The sequence below is a fragment of the Erythranthe guttata genome, chromosome 7, assembly GCF_056151865.1.
Source record: "Erythranthe guttata isolate IM_541 chromosome 7, IM_541, whole genome shotgun sequence".
NCBI classification, from domain to species: domain Eukaryota; kingdom Viridiplantae; phylum Streptophyta; class Magnoliopsida; order Lamiales; family Phrymaceae; genus Erythranthe; species Erythranthe guttata.
The window spans coordinates 12,941,179-12,954,632 of NC_142539.1; the positions used below are offsets into that span (position 1 = coordinate 12,941,179).

At 35.4% G+C, this 13,454-nt stretch overlaps 1 protein-coding gene across 1 annotated transcript; it reads left to right on the top strand.

Annotated features, from left to right (window-relative positions):
- The first annotated feature begins 10,367 nt into the window (after positions 1 to 10,367).
- On the top strand, positions 10,368 to 11,997 carry LOC105954009 (anthocyanidin 3-O-glucoside 2'''-O-xylosyltransferase). The gene has a single exon (XM_012977681.2). It carries the CDS (start codon positions 10,524 to 10,526, stop codon positions 11,895 to 11,897), a length of 1,374 nt encoding a protein of 457 aa, XP_012833135.2. The 5' UTR covers positions 10,368 to 10,523; the 3' UTR covers positions 11,898 to 11,997.
- The last annotated feature ends 1,457 nt before the right edge of the window (positions 11,998 to 13,454 follow it).

Sequence of the window (13,454 nt, forward strand, 5' to 3'; positions counted from 1 at the left end):
GGAGCTCCAATCATAATTAGATTAACTAAGCATGTAAATAACTTGGTTGTAGTAAAGATAATTAATTTATTTTTAATCACTTTCAAGTACTTTAGGATTTCCACCGTTTTTCTCCTCGAATCGATGACTGACTTAGGCTCCGAATCTTATGTGCGTTTGTGATGCAGGTAACACTCTCATTTTCCGAGCTGATAGAATTCATTAGATGCTCCCTTCAACAAAGAAAATGGAAGCGGCAACGTGCTGCCCATTGGGATATATGACTCTTGATCAACAGCTTGGGCTACCTTCGCCTGGGGAGAGAGGCTCTGCTACTAACCTCTCACCGAGAATTTGCCAGGTCTCTAGAGAGTGTCTCATATGTTCATCTCGTGCCTCATTGAATGAGCCCGTTTGGTTGAAGAATCGCGAGACGTGGCTTGGAGATTCATGCTCTTGCTCCGTCTGAGCCGCTATGAATTGTGCCACGGCTTCTACCATCATTACCCAAAGTGCTTTTGGGTCATTGCTAGGGGTGGAGATCAGATCGGATTTGGGTGTCTCGAAAAAATTCGGATTTTTTCATAAATCCAAAAGGCCTTCCGATTCCAATTCCGATTTTATCGGAATTCAAAAATTGATTCTGATTCCGAGTTTTCGGAAAATCGGAATTTTTCGGAAATTTTCATTTTTTGGAATTTTTCGGAAATTTTCATTTTTTGGAATTTTCCAAAAAAAATGAAAAATATGCACATATATATAGGAAAAAAAATATTAGTAATATATATATATATATATATATATATATATATATATATATATATATATAGTAATAATTATTAATAACAATTGGAAATAATCGGAATACTTTCGGAATTCGGAATTGAAAAAACATTCCAAAATCGAAATTTTTCGGATCCGATTCGACGGAAATCGGAATTTTCGTTCCAATTCCCACCCCTAGTCATTGCAAATGCCATAGGACTAGCAGGCTGATTTGGAGATGGTGGTCTCTGATTTTATGTATCCCGAAGTGGATCATGATCGGAGTGCTCCTCATCCCCACTAGCCTAGACACGGCCATGGGCCGGTTCGGGCCCGGTTCCGGGCCGGTTCACTCGGTTTGCAGTTCACTTTTTCCGGAACCGGTACCGGCCAGTACTACACACGGTTGGCGGGCCGGGCCGGCCCACCGGTTCCGGGCCTATCCGGGCGGTACGGAAATATATATATATATATATATATATATATATATATATATATATATATATATATATATATATATATATATATATATATATATATATATATATATATATATATATATATATATATATATATATATTTTGAAAATACTTGATGGATAAATAAATTAAAAGAATTACTTTTAAATAGGAAAAAAACAAAAGAAAATAAATAAAAGAACTTTAACTTAATTTTATTGGAAAAAATGGGGTGTGACGGTATTTATAGGAAAAAATGGGGATTCAAACAAGAGCAAATAACGGCCGGTTCATTGGGCCGATTCAGCTTTTTTCACATTTTTTTATTATTTTTTTTTCTAAATCCGGGTGAACCGTCAGGCCGGCCCGACGGTTCACGGTTCACCTATTTTTAAAACCGGGTCCGTCCCGGGGTACACTGGTCGGTTCACGGTCCCGGGACCGGTTCACCGGTTAACGGGCCGCTTCGGGCCGGTTCCGGGCCAAAAACCGGCCCATGGCCGTGTCTGCACTAGCCTCACGGTAGTTCTTTTGACAAATTTTCATTTCACTTCCACGAGAACCCCGAGTTTTCCATATACTGTGCTAAAATTAATGCAGTGAATAATAATTTAACGCAAATTGCCTCAATATATTCTTCAAATCTCAATGACCATTGGACAATCTTCCACAGTTGGGATAATAAGAGCGTTGTCTGCGTCACAAACACACGTTAGAGCGTCGTAACTTGGTTCAATAGAATACCCTTAGATACCTTTCAGCCATATATTCGAGAGGAAACTATGAAAATCATAACGTACGTGACAAATTAATATAATTTATAGGGTTAGTTAATATGACAATCGTCAAGGGACCCACAAATAAATTAATAATAACACATAAATAATTTATTGGGTATTTAATTTATGTCAACTATGTCATTATATTGGGTATTTAATTTATTTGTAATTGGGCCAGTGTAATGGCCAAATTCCGGCCGGCCAGAATATGATTTATTATTATTATTATTATACCATTTCCACCCTTAAAGGTGTATTTAATGCTTAGTTTACCCACCTAGTCATTTTAATTAATTTATGAAAAATGAAAAATTAAATTTATTTAATTGAAAGTAGTAATCTGATATCTAATGTATTGAAACTTGGAATCCTATAATTATAGGGGTTATTTGAGAAACCCCTCTTTACTTTTTTAAATGGGGGGAGGTCCAAAATATTTCAGTCCATTTGAGAAAAGTTCAAACCGATTTTCAGCCATTATGTTTCCCAGCTTTACCCCCGCCCGCCACCTCATCACTAGGTCACGCGCTCAGCGATTTTTTTTTCCGTTTTTTTAATCGACTATGGAGCAATTGTATATTATTCAACTATGATTCATCACTAGGTCACGCGCTCAGCGATTTTTTTTTCCGTTTTTTTAATCGACTATGGAGCAATTGTATATTATTCAACTATGATGAAGTATACTCGATTAAAAGTCTGCTACTAAAAATAACAAATCAAAACTACAAAACAATGCAAAATAAACTATATTTTACAAAAAAAAAACAAAAATATAAGAACATTATAATTGATTTATACAATTGGAATCAATAAAAAAAAAAAAGATTGGAGTCGATCAACCTTAATCGATACCAGAGCATAGTCGATTAAAAATCTGCTACTAAAAATAACAAATCACAACTGCGAAAAAATGCAAAATCACCTATATATTACAAAAACAAAAAATATACAAACATTATAATTGATTTATACAATTGGAATCAATAAACGAAAAATCGAAAAAAACTAAAAAAAATTGGAGTCGATCAACCTTAATCGACTACCAGAACATAGTCGATTAGCTTAATCGACTATGAATATGTACATAGTCGATTAAGGTTTCAGCCTGCGCAAAATTCTCTACACGCTCCGTTATCCACTGAATCCACAAAAAAACCCTAAATCTGCCTCCCCATCGTCACCATGTCGCTGCCACAATATACTATTCAACCAATCCCTAACAAGAATAAAATAAATAAATTAAATAATTCATACAAAAAAAAACACAAATGAACATTTCAATGTCCAAAAAAAACAGAAACGATTCAAGTTATTTGTCAAAACCAACATCAAAAAATAATATAAGAAAAAAAAACAAAAAAAAAACAAATACCTTCACCAACATCAATTGCAACAATGATTTTCTCATGCCTCATCCTCATGGCCGTCAACCCACAGCGTGGCCAGTCATCATCTTCAACGTCGTCGGTGGAAACCACCGCCGCGAACTACAGATCCATCACCACCCTTCACGCCGCAGCGGGAGGCGGTGACAAAAACTCTCCACCGCCACCACCTCCATCGGTCGATGTCTTGTTTTTCTTCCGAATTTTAGTCGAGAAGAGAAGAGAGAAGAGAGAAGACGAGAAGAGAGAAGACGAGAAGAGAGAAGACGAGAAAAGAAGAAGAGAGAACGGCAGAAGAGAGAAGACGAGAAAGAAAAAAAAAAAGTATGGCAATGGGATAGGGTATTGAATAGATTTAATATTAAAAGGGTGGTTTGGGAATTATTAAATAATATTTGCATAGGATATTAGGTAGGGGAGTTTCTCTAATTATTTTGTAGAGAGGTTGTTTTCTTAACTCATTTTACTAGATGAGGGAATTCTTGCTAATTATTCCATAATTATATTGGAGAGAGAAAAAAAATCAAATTGGAATTAAAATTGAAGGATGAAATAATAATTGGACACCATTAATTTGCAAAACGGACATTTCTGGCCGACCTCAATAAGATTCTGACCACACAGCTTTTACCCTTTAATTATGAGGGTCGTCCATAATTATATTTTTAAAGTCACATGGCTTATATGCCCATAACAAGGGACTTAAATGCATATACGTTCAGATAAAAATATAGTTTCGCAACTAAATTCACCCATAGGTCTTCTATCTAAAATACGACTTATAATATAATTTTCATCAATTCATTCTACTATATTCTAACTTCATCAATATTGTACATTGACCTCAGATTTTAACAAATATATCACATTAATCATCATTTACACAATTGTTCGACAAAGAAAATTAGAAATAATTTTTTTTCCTGAACTTTTTTCCTAGCCAGATTCCGGCGTTTACCGCAGATCTCCGATTTTGAGTTTTTTTCTTTTTTTTTTTTGAAAACTTTTTTTTTCGGAAATATTTTTCCCGGCCGGTCAGCCGCCATAGACCGTCGGTCTTCAGTGTTGACTTTTTTTTGTAACTTTTTTCCATTTTAAATTACTATGTTAACAAAAAAATTACTGTCTCGGACAGTAATATTGAATGTCAAAATAGTAATATTACAAATATTACTCCTTACAAAGTAGAAGAAGCTTGCGGAAAGTAAAACAAAGAACGTCTTCTTCTGACATAAGAAATTCTTTCAACAATTCTCATCCTAATCTTTTCAAAAAAGTACGTACAATAATTTTGTGTTTCCCACCCAAATTTCTAGCACAAGAAAGTTGAAGTATATAATTTATTCGATACAAACTATTTTTTTTTTTTTAAGATCCGCTATAATATAATAATGAGAAAGATTTCTGTATATACGCCAAATCGATAAATAATATTAAAATCTGATAAATCAACTCGAACCGGCTTACTAATGGGATGCCCTAGTACGTTATAAAATTTAGCTTTAGCCAATGCCGCGATCAGAGGAATAACACGACTAACGGTATCGACTTTTTTAATAGCATATTGATTAGAAATGAATTTTCTAGAATTTGACTCCGTAACGTTAATGTATTAATTGTTTTTTTTTGCTTGGCCTGCAATATTACTGTTTCCGGCCTTAATTTTATTGTCTCCGACAGTACTGTCTTTGACTGCAATATTATTGTCTCGAACAGTAATATTGCAGGTTAAGACGATAATATTAATGAAAAATAGTTTTTTTTTTCCAAAAAAAGTCATATAAAAAAAAGTTCTCAAACAGAAAAAGTTCTAAAAAAAAGAAAAGAAAAAAGGTCAACGCAGGACACCAACGGTAGCGGTCAAAATTGGTTAATTGCTGAAATTTAGATAAATTGTGGTGTGAATCGTGAAATGGGAGTTGAATTAGAGTTTCAAGGGTTGTGGGTAATTTTGGTACATATGAAAGAGTTTTTCTTATTAGCAAACAAGTCTGAATGAGATGGATATATTTGTAAGACAAAAAAATAGAATATCCAATTTTTAATTAAATTCATTGTCATTGGTCTATTTGTTATTTGTTCTATATTTATATCCTAGATACATCAACTAGTACTTTATGATTAATCTAATGCCCATAAACTAGACATGGCCACGGGGCGGGTCGGGTCCGGGTCCGGGTCGGACCCGCCGGGTCCGGGTCCGACTTTTTGGGGACCCGAAACCGACCCGTGGGGAGGCGGGTCCGGGTCCGGGGCGGGTCCACCCGGGTCCATCCGGGTCCGGTCCGGGTCCGGGTCGGGTCCGGGTCCACCCGGTTTTTCAAATTTTTTTTTTTTTTTTTAATTTTTTTAATTTCTTATTTATAAGAAAGGAAAAAAAAAACTTATAAATGAATGGACTTTAGCTTAATCCATTTAAATTTTACGATTCGATTCTAATATTTGAATAAAATATAAATGTAAAAAGAAAAAATTAAAAATATAAATGTAAAAAGAAAAGATTAAATCATAAGATCTACGATTTAATTCTTACGATTTTTATAAACTAAACCAATTATTAAAAGAGAAATCACATCATAATATTTTGATTATAATCGTCATATATAGTTTTATTTTTATAGTAAGAAATTAATTGGAATGAGATATAATCTATTTTTATTAAAATAAACATCATCTATATTTTAAATAATTATCTTATGATAAAATAATCAATAATTTCAATAAGTTTTTGTCAACAATTGAGGTTAATAGATTTAAATTAATTGAAATGAGTTATAATCATTTTTTTAAAATAAACATCTTATTTTATTTTTCATTCGAATTATTCACACTATCGATTTTAATAACATAAGTGAATTTGTATTAATCAACGCGTTTGTTTATATATTGAATTGATTCAATATTTTATATATTTCAATAGTGGAGATTGTATTGATATAATAATTAATAATAGATATTTTGAAGTATTGAATCGTAATTTTATATAATTTTTTAAAATTTTCTTATATTGCAGTTGTTAATAAGTTAATTACAATTAATATGAAAATTAATAATTTTTTAACATATTTATCATTTTACACCAGTGTTTAATTATATATATTTCTTGTCTACATTTTAACAAAAATGTTGGTCGGCCCAGTGGTTAGAATTACTCAATTCTTCCCCATCCTCCCGAGTTCGAACCCCCCAAGGTGCATTTTTTGTACAAAAAAAACGGTTAAATACCCGGGTCCCGGGTCGGGTCCTCGGGCCGGGTCCCACGGGTAGACCCGCCGGGTGGACCCGACGGGTCTCGGGTCCTGATATATGGGACCCGAAACCGACCCGTGCTTGGCCGGGTCCGGGTCCATGGTCAACGGGTCGGGTCCGGGCCGGGTCCGGGTCAGACCCGACCCGTGGCCGTGTCTACCATAAACTAAACACTTAACGTTTGATTCTTAAAATGAAACAATAACGAGGTCTTGATTTTAATGAAACGAATATTATAAGGACTGTACGTGTAATATTTTAAGTCCTAGACACAGGCCGTGAGACATTAAAATATCTCCTATAGATGCCAAACATGTCAACTGTTTATCACTGTCATATAATTAATTAATTAATAACAATAATATATAAATAATTGCATGTTATGATCACGAATATATATAAGGGTAAATTACAACCATCCTTAAGTATCAAATTACAAAAAATCCCTTCTTGTTTGGATAATTAGAATCACTCCCTCAACTCTTCAAATTTAGTGGATTTTTTGAGATTATATGGAATATTTTACTTCTTTACCTGTTTTATCCCATTCAAACTCTACATTTTGAAGCAAGATGATCATAATATGTGTTTTTTGGCTTGTATATATCAGATTGTGGTGCATCATAAACTGTATTTTTACACAAAACAAGTACAAAGTAGAGCACATTCCACGAAATCTAGATAATTATGTTGAATTTGTCGACATAAGGGTGGAGGCGTAAGAAAAAATTATAGTTAGGGTAGTTGTAATTATCCAAAAAATAGAATTTTTTTGTAAATTAACCATACCTCAGAGGTGGTTGTAATTTATCCTATATATATAAATATATAATTGTTAGATGAATTTAATAGTGCACTAATATATATATATATAGATATATATATATATATATATATATATATATATATATATATATATATATATATATATATATATATATATATATATATATATATATATATATATATATATATATATATAATGGCAGCTGAAAAAATCTGCATCTACCAACAAATTCAAAGTTGTTGGAATAATTGAATAGTTTACTTTTATTTAGTATATAATATTTCATGGCGATTATTCAAAGCGTTTACCAAGCCATTTTCGCACGTCCTCCAAGAATATGTCAATAACAATTTTATTGAAAATAATTTGGTGCCATTCTATAAAGTTATACTTACGGGTGCAAGTTGGAACCGAAATTCCAATTTCCGCCGGTTCTGATCCGAAAAATTTCGATTTTGGAACTACTTTTTTTCATTCCGACTTCCGAAATTCCGATTTTTTTGGATTGGAAATGCAATTATATAAAATAAATTTTGGAATTTTCGATTTCCGATCCGATTTGATTTCCAAAATTAATTCCGAAAAATTCAATTTTTTTTCCGAAAATACACCTATAAATAATAAATATTATATAATATTTACGTTTCTGAATAATACACCTATAAATTTTGTTTTAGGATTTTGACATAATGAATTGTTGTTAGAAGTTTTATTAGATATGATGTTGTGTTTATTTTTATTTATTTTTTGAACTGAAATTTAATAGTTATTAGTTTCACTTTTATCGACATAGATGTTTTTACTTTTGGAGAATTATGAACATTTTAGAAAATATTCGCTAAGTTTTGAAATTTTTAAGCTTATTGGATTTCCGATTTTTTTTCCGAAATTTCGAAATTTCCCGGCCTTTTGAAATTGGAATGAATTTTTAGATTCCGAAAATTTTGGAATTGGAATTGGAATTAATTTTGTACTTCCGAAACATTTTGGAAATTTTCTGAAAAGGCTAATTCCGATCCGATCCATCCGACTTTCACCCCTAGTTATACTATAGTTAAATTTTATTAAATAATAATAAATATTTTCCGAAACTATAAATTGTACTTTTATTATTTTGAATTTCTACAAGTTTTTATTTACTTTATTATTATTTAATCATATTCTGACCATCTTATTTAATTTGTAATTTTGCTAACTATGAAATCAAAAAACCGGAAATGCAAGGTTATTATTTAATTTATTATTTAATATTTTGAGGGAAAATAGTTTTTTCTTGTGGCAGTCAAATTATGTTGAAGATGTTAGGAAAAAATATTTTAAAATAAGAATTTAAAAGATAAAATAATATTTTTTATGTATTTCATTGAAGACAAAAGTTGTATATATCAACGAAAGGGTTTTGTAGAACGTACATTTAGTAAAATACATCATGTAGTTTTAAACCACTGATCTACACATAAGAATATATATACTCATGTATATGTGTAATTAATGAGTAGTTATTTATGTAGATCTACGGTTTAAAACGGGAAATTAAATGCTACACCTGGTAAATTTTTTCGAACTCAAATTTATAAGAAGCTTAACAAACGTGTATTATTTATCTACGGTAAATTCTCCTTTTCTCCCTTTTATTTTGGCTATATATCACTTTACCTTATTCTACTCTTGATTGTATCGATTTACTCTCTGCACTTGAAGTGTTGGCTCAATGTGGCCATTGCCGTTAGTTTTGAAACATTTGACATTCACACCGTTTGATCTAAGGTCTGAAAATAATAAAAAAAAAAAAAAAAAAAAAAAAAAAAACCACTCCTCCCATTTTAAATAATTATAAAAGAAAAAAAAATAAATTGTGGTTGTCGCCTGAACTATGTTTTCTCGTTGTCTTGAATTTTTAATTTTTTGTTTTTTAATAATTATTTAAATTGGAAGGAGTGGCGTTGTTGTAATTTCAGAGCTTAGACCAAAACGGTGTTAATGTCAAATATCTGACAACTAACATCGAGGGCCACATTGAGACACTTTTTCAAGTGCAAGGGCCAGATTGTTGTAATTGAGAGTAGAAGAGGGTAAAATGATACCGAGTCAAAGTACAAAGGGAGAAAGTGAAATATACGCTATTATATATTATGGTAATAAAATAGGTGTCAACGTCGCTTGGTCGAGTTTGCCACACATGATTAACCTAATGTGATTTACATCTAACGTGTAGTTTGTAAGCAGTTAAACGAGAGTGTAGATTTACTCAATGCACTTAAATGCTTGTCCCCGATTCTTCCATTACCAAAACAAAAAACAAAAAACAAAATAAGGGAAGAAATTCAAACAATAGACCAACGACTAATTATTCAGTCGCATAATAAAAAAAATATTCCTTTCCCTAGTGTCGGCTGTCACATCTGACTTTTCTTATTTCCATCAAAGTTTTTTGTTAGTTTTGTGATAATTTGCTTATGCATCAATTTAATTTAGAGTAAATTACATCCAAACTTATAAGGTATGCTTAAATAATTTTAAGATCCGTATAGTATTGACTATTGACAACTACATTCACCACAGAAACATAATTAGAAACTCCAACGAGACAATGAATTGAACATATTATTGCGATGGAGTTCTAACGAACTATTATTTTTAACTAGTGGTGGAGACAACATAGAGCTATGAGATGACATGACTCCCCCAACATTTCTTAAATGAGCCATAACTCTATATTATCTCCACCGCTTCCTGAAACTAATACTCCGTTAGAAATCTATCGAAATAACGTATCCAATGCATTACCCCATTAGAGCTTCTAACGATGTTTCAAGGGGGTGAGTGCAATTATCAATACCACAAGGACCTTAAAGTTATTTTAAGGTACATCAGGGGTGTGGCTGTAATTTACCCTTTAACTTATATGTTCACCACCTAACTCTAAAAATAACGTAATTACACACTCTACCCACCTAACTCAATTTTCCCATCCACTCGTCTTTCCCCTTACTCCCATTATATACTTATACCATCTCCATTAACACACACAATTCACCCTCCACTGTGTGCTTTCATTACATACATATATCTCAAAAATATTATTAATTATTAATTAAAATTAAATTAAATTAAAATCATGCCTTCAGAAACGAAGAAGCTGCACATAGCTATGTTCCCATGGATAGCAATGGGCCACGTCACACCCTTCCTCCACGTAGGCAACGAGCTCGCCAAGCGAGGCCACACCGTCTCTCTCCTCCTCCCCAAGAAGGCCCTCTTAAAGCTCGGCCACGCCGCCGCCCCCGGCGGCAGCCCCGTCAATTTCCACACAGTCAAGGTGCCCCACGTCGCCGGCCTCCCCGCCGGCGCCGAGACCTGCTCCGACATCGACATCACCGAGAACAACTTCCTCGCCATGGCCTTCGACGCCATGTCGCCGGAGGTGGAAGCCCTCCTCCGGGACACGATCAAGCCGGACGTCGTCTTCTACGACTTCGCCCACTGGATCCCGGATCTCGCCGCCCGGGTCGGGTTCAAGACCGTCTGCTACCAGATCGTCTCCGCCTCCTGCATGGCGTACGGCGTCGTTCCGGCGAGGACGATCCCCAAAGACAGGCAGCTCACGGCTGAGGAACTGGCGGCGCCGCCGGAGGGCTACCCTTCCTCCACGGTGGTCCTCCGCCGCCACGAGGGTATGATCATGTCCTTCATCGGTCGGGACTACGGCGCCATACGCTTCGACGAGCGGATGGCCGCCGCCTTGAGCGGCTGCGACGCCATCGGGATACGCACGTGCGCCGAGATGGAGGGACCCATGTGCGACTACTTATCCGAACAGTACAAAAAGCCGGTTTTCCTTAGCGGGCCGGTTCTACCGGAAGTTCCGGAGGGCCCGCTTGAGGAGAAGTGGGACACGTGGCTCAATAAATTCCCGCCAAAATCCGTGGTGTACTGCGCCTTCGGCAGTCAGGTGATTCTGAAGAAGGAGCAATTTACTGAGATGGTGTTGGGTTTCGAGATGACGGGGCTGCCGTTCTTTATCGCGGCGGCGAAGCCGCACGGGGTGGAGAAGGTGGAGGAGGCGCTGCCGGAGGGGTTCCTGGAGAGGGTGGCGGGGAGGGGGGTGGTGCACTGTGGGTGGGTGCAGCAGACTCAGATACTGAGTCACGACTCAGTGGGTTGCTTCGTGAGTCACTGCGGGTTCGGGTCGATGTGCGAGTCGTTGATGAGTGAGTGCCAGATCGTGCTGGTGCCGAGATTCGGGGACCAGGTGCTGAACGCGCGGCTGCTGACGGCGGAGATGAAGGTGGCGGTGGAGGTGGAGAGAGGGGAGATGGGGTGGTTCTCCAAGGAGGATCTGTGTAACGCCGTTAAGACGGTGATGGATGTCGGTAGTGAGGTGGGGGATTTGGTCAGACGGAATCATGCCACGTGGAAGGAGACTTTGGTCAAGCCCGGGTTCATGGATAATTATATTGACAATTTTGTCCAGCAATTGTATCAGCTTTAATTCGGTTTTTTTTTTTTTTAATTATTATTTTAGATGGTTTAAAGAAGTATGTTTTGAGGGTGTTTTTGGTGTAATGAGAATTTCGTTATGTAGTTTTACTGTACACGTGTATTGTGGAATGTTTCGTGTGATAGACTGATTAATAATATGGAACGAAGATAGTAATTAGTTTGCACGCTATGTGTATGAGTATCAATATCAAAAAACATATGAAATTAACTTCAAATCCTAAGAAAAATATTGTCAATTGGGACCACATGAAATTAGTGGTTTATATGAATCTAGTAACTCTTAAAATGTGGATGTACTACCGTAGCTTGTTGATATTTGTCATCGTTTTATAAGGCAATTAATTGGTTGAAAAGGGGTTGTATCAATAGATTTTGTTGCTACGGAGAACAAAGATAGTAATTAGTTTGCCAAAATGAGTTTTGGTTCTATAATGTTGAATTTGGTATAGCCAAAAGTAGTTATCTACCTTGGTTTTGGAACTATAGTTTATTTATGATTTACACTTGGGATAATTTGACCATTTTGCATATAAAGAGAAGCATGATTTTTCTACGATTTTTCGTGGTAGGAAAAGGGGACGACTAGAAGAAAGGGTAGGGTGCAAACATTTTTTATTTTCTCGGAAATTAAAGAAAGACAATTTTGCCCTTTTTCAAATCTCACAAACCCGGTTGCCACTCACTTTGCGAGCCAAGAGGTGATGGAGGGTGCAAAGTGTAACGAAATTTGTAATTGGAAGGTGCTAATTGTTTTTTTTTTTCTTTTTTTGGTGCTGAGTATCAAACTCATGCAATCAGAGGGTCAAAAGTGTCAATTTATAATAACATTGTTTTTATATAATAAATCATTTATATAACGATAAAAGTTTTAGATTAAAAAAAATGAAATTATTTTTATTTTTTACTATATTTATATTTATGTATTTAAAAATAATAATAAATATATAAAAAATATTGCGAGTTTACTGGTGAGTTTGTGAACAATTAGAGATGGGATTGAGTTCGTCAGAAAGCTCGACTCATGAACTCCAATCCGATCACATAAAACACGTTGGAGATTTAGCTCAAGCTTTTGTCAAGCCGGCTCGGCTGGTTTATACCCCTAAACTGAATATTGATTTGGTCCGTAGGTCTTCGTCTTCCTCAAACCAGCTCCGTCCGTACTCCGGTGAATAAACCTGCAACGCCGGGAGGGGTTCCCGGCGGGAAAGCTCCGACGATCAAGTCAGTGATCGGAATAGAGGAAACAATGTGTATGCAATATAACGGTGATTAGTGTCAAAAATCCTATATCGTGTGTGTGTGTTGATTCTCTTATTTATAGATGAGGAAAGCTTGGCCTTCAAGGCTTTCCTTTTTTAGGGCTTCTCTTTTCCCCCAAGTCATGTATCTTGGGCCTGTATTGTCCTGGGCTCGCCTTACCTCGTTTTGGTATTGGGCTAGCGAGTTAAGGTATTCCCACGTAGTTCCGAGGTTCACGCCATACGACGACCTCGCTCATAGGACCGAGCTAAGGCATCATGGGTTCTTCATTATGGGCCTATCA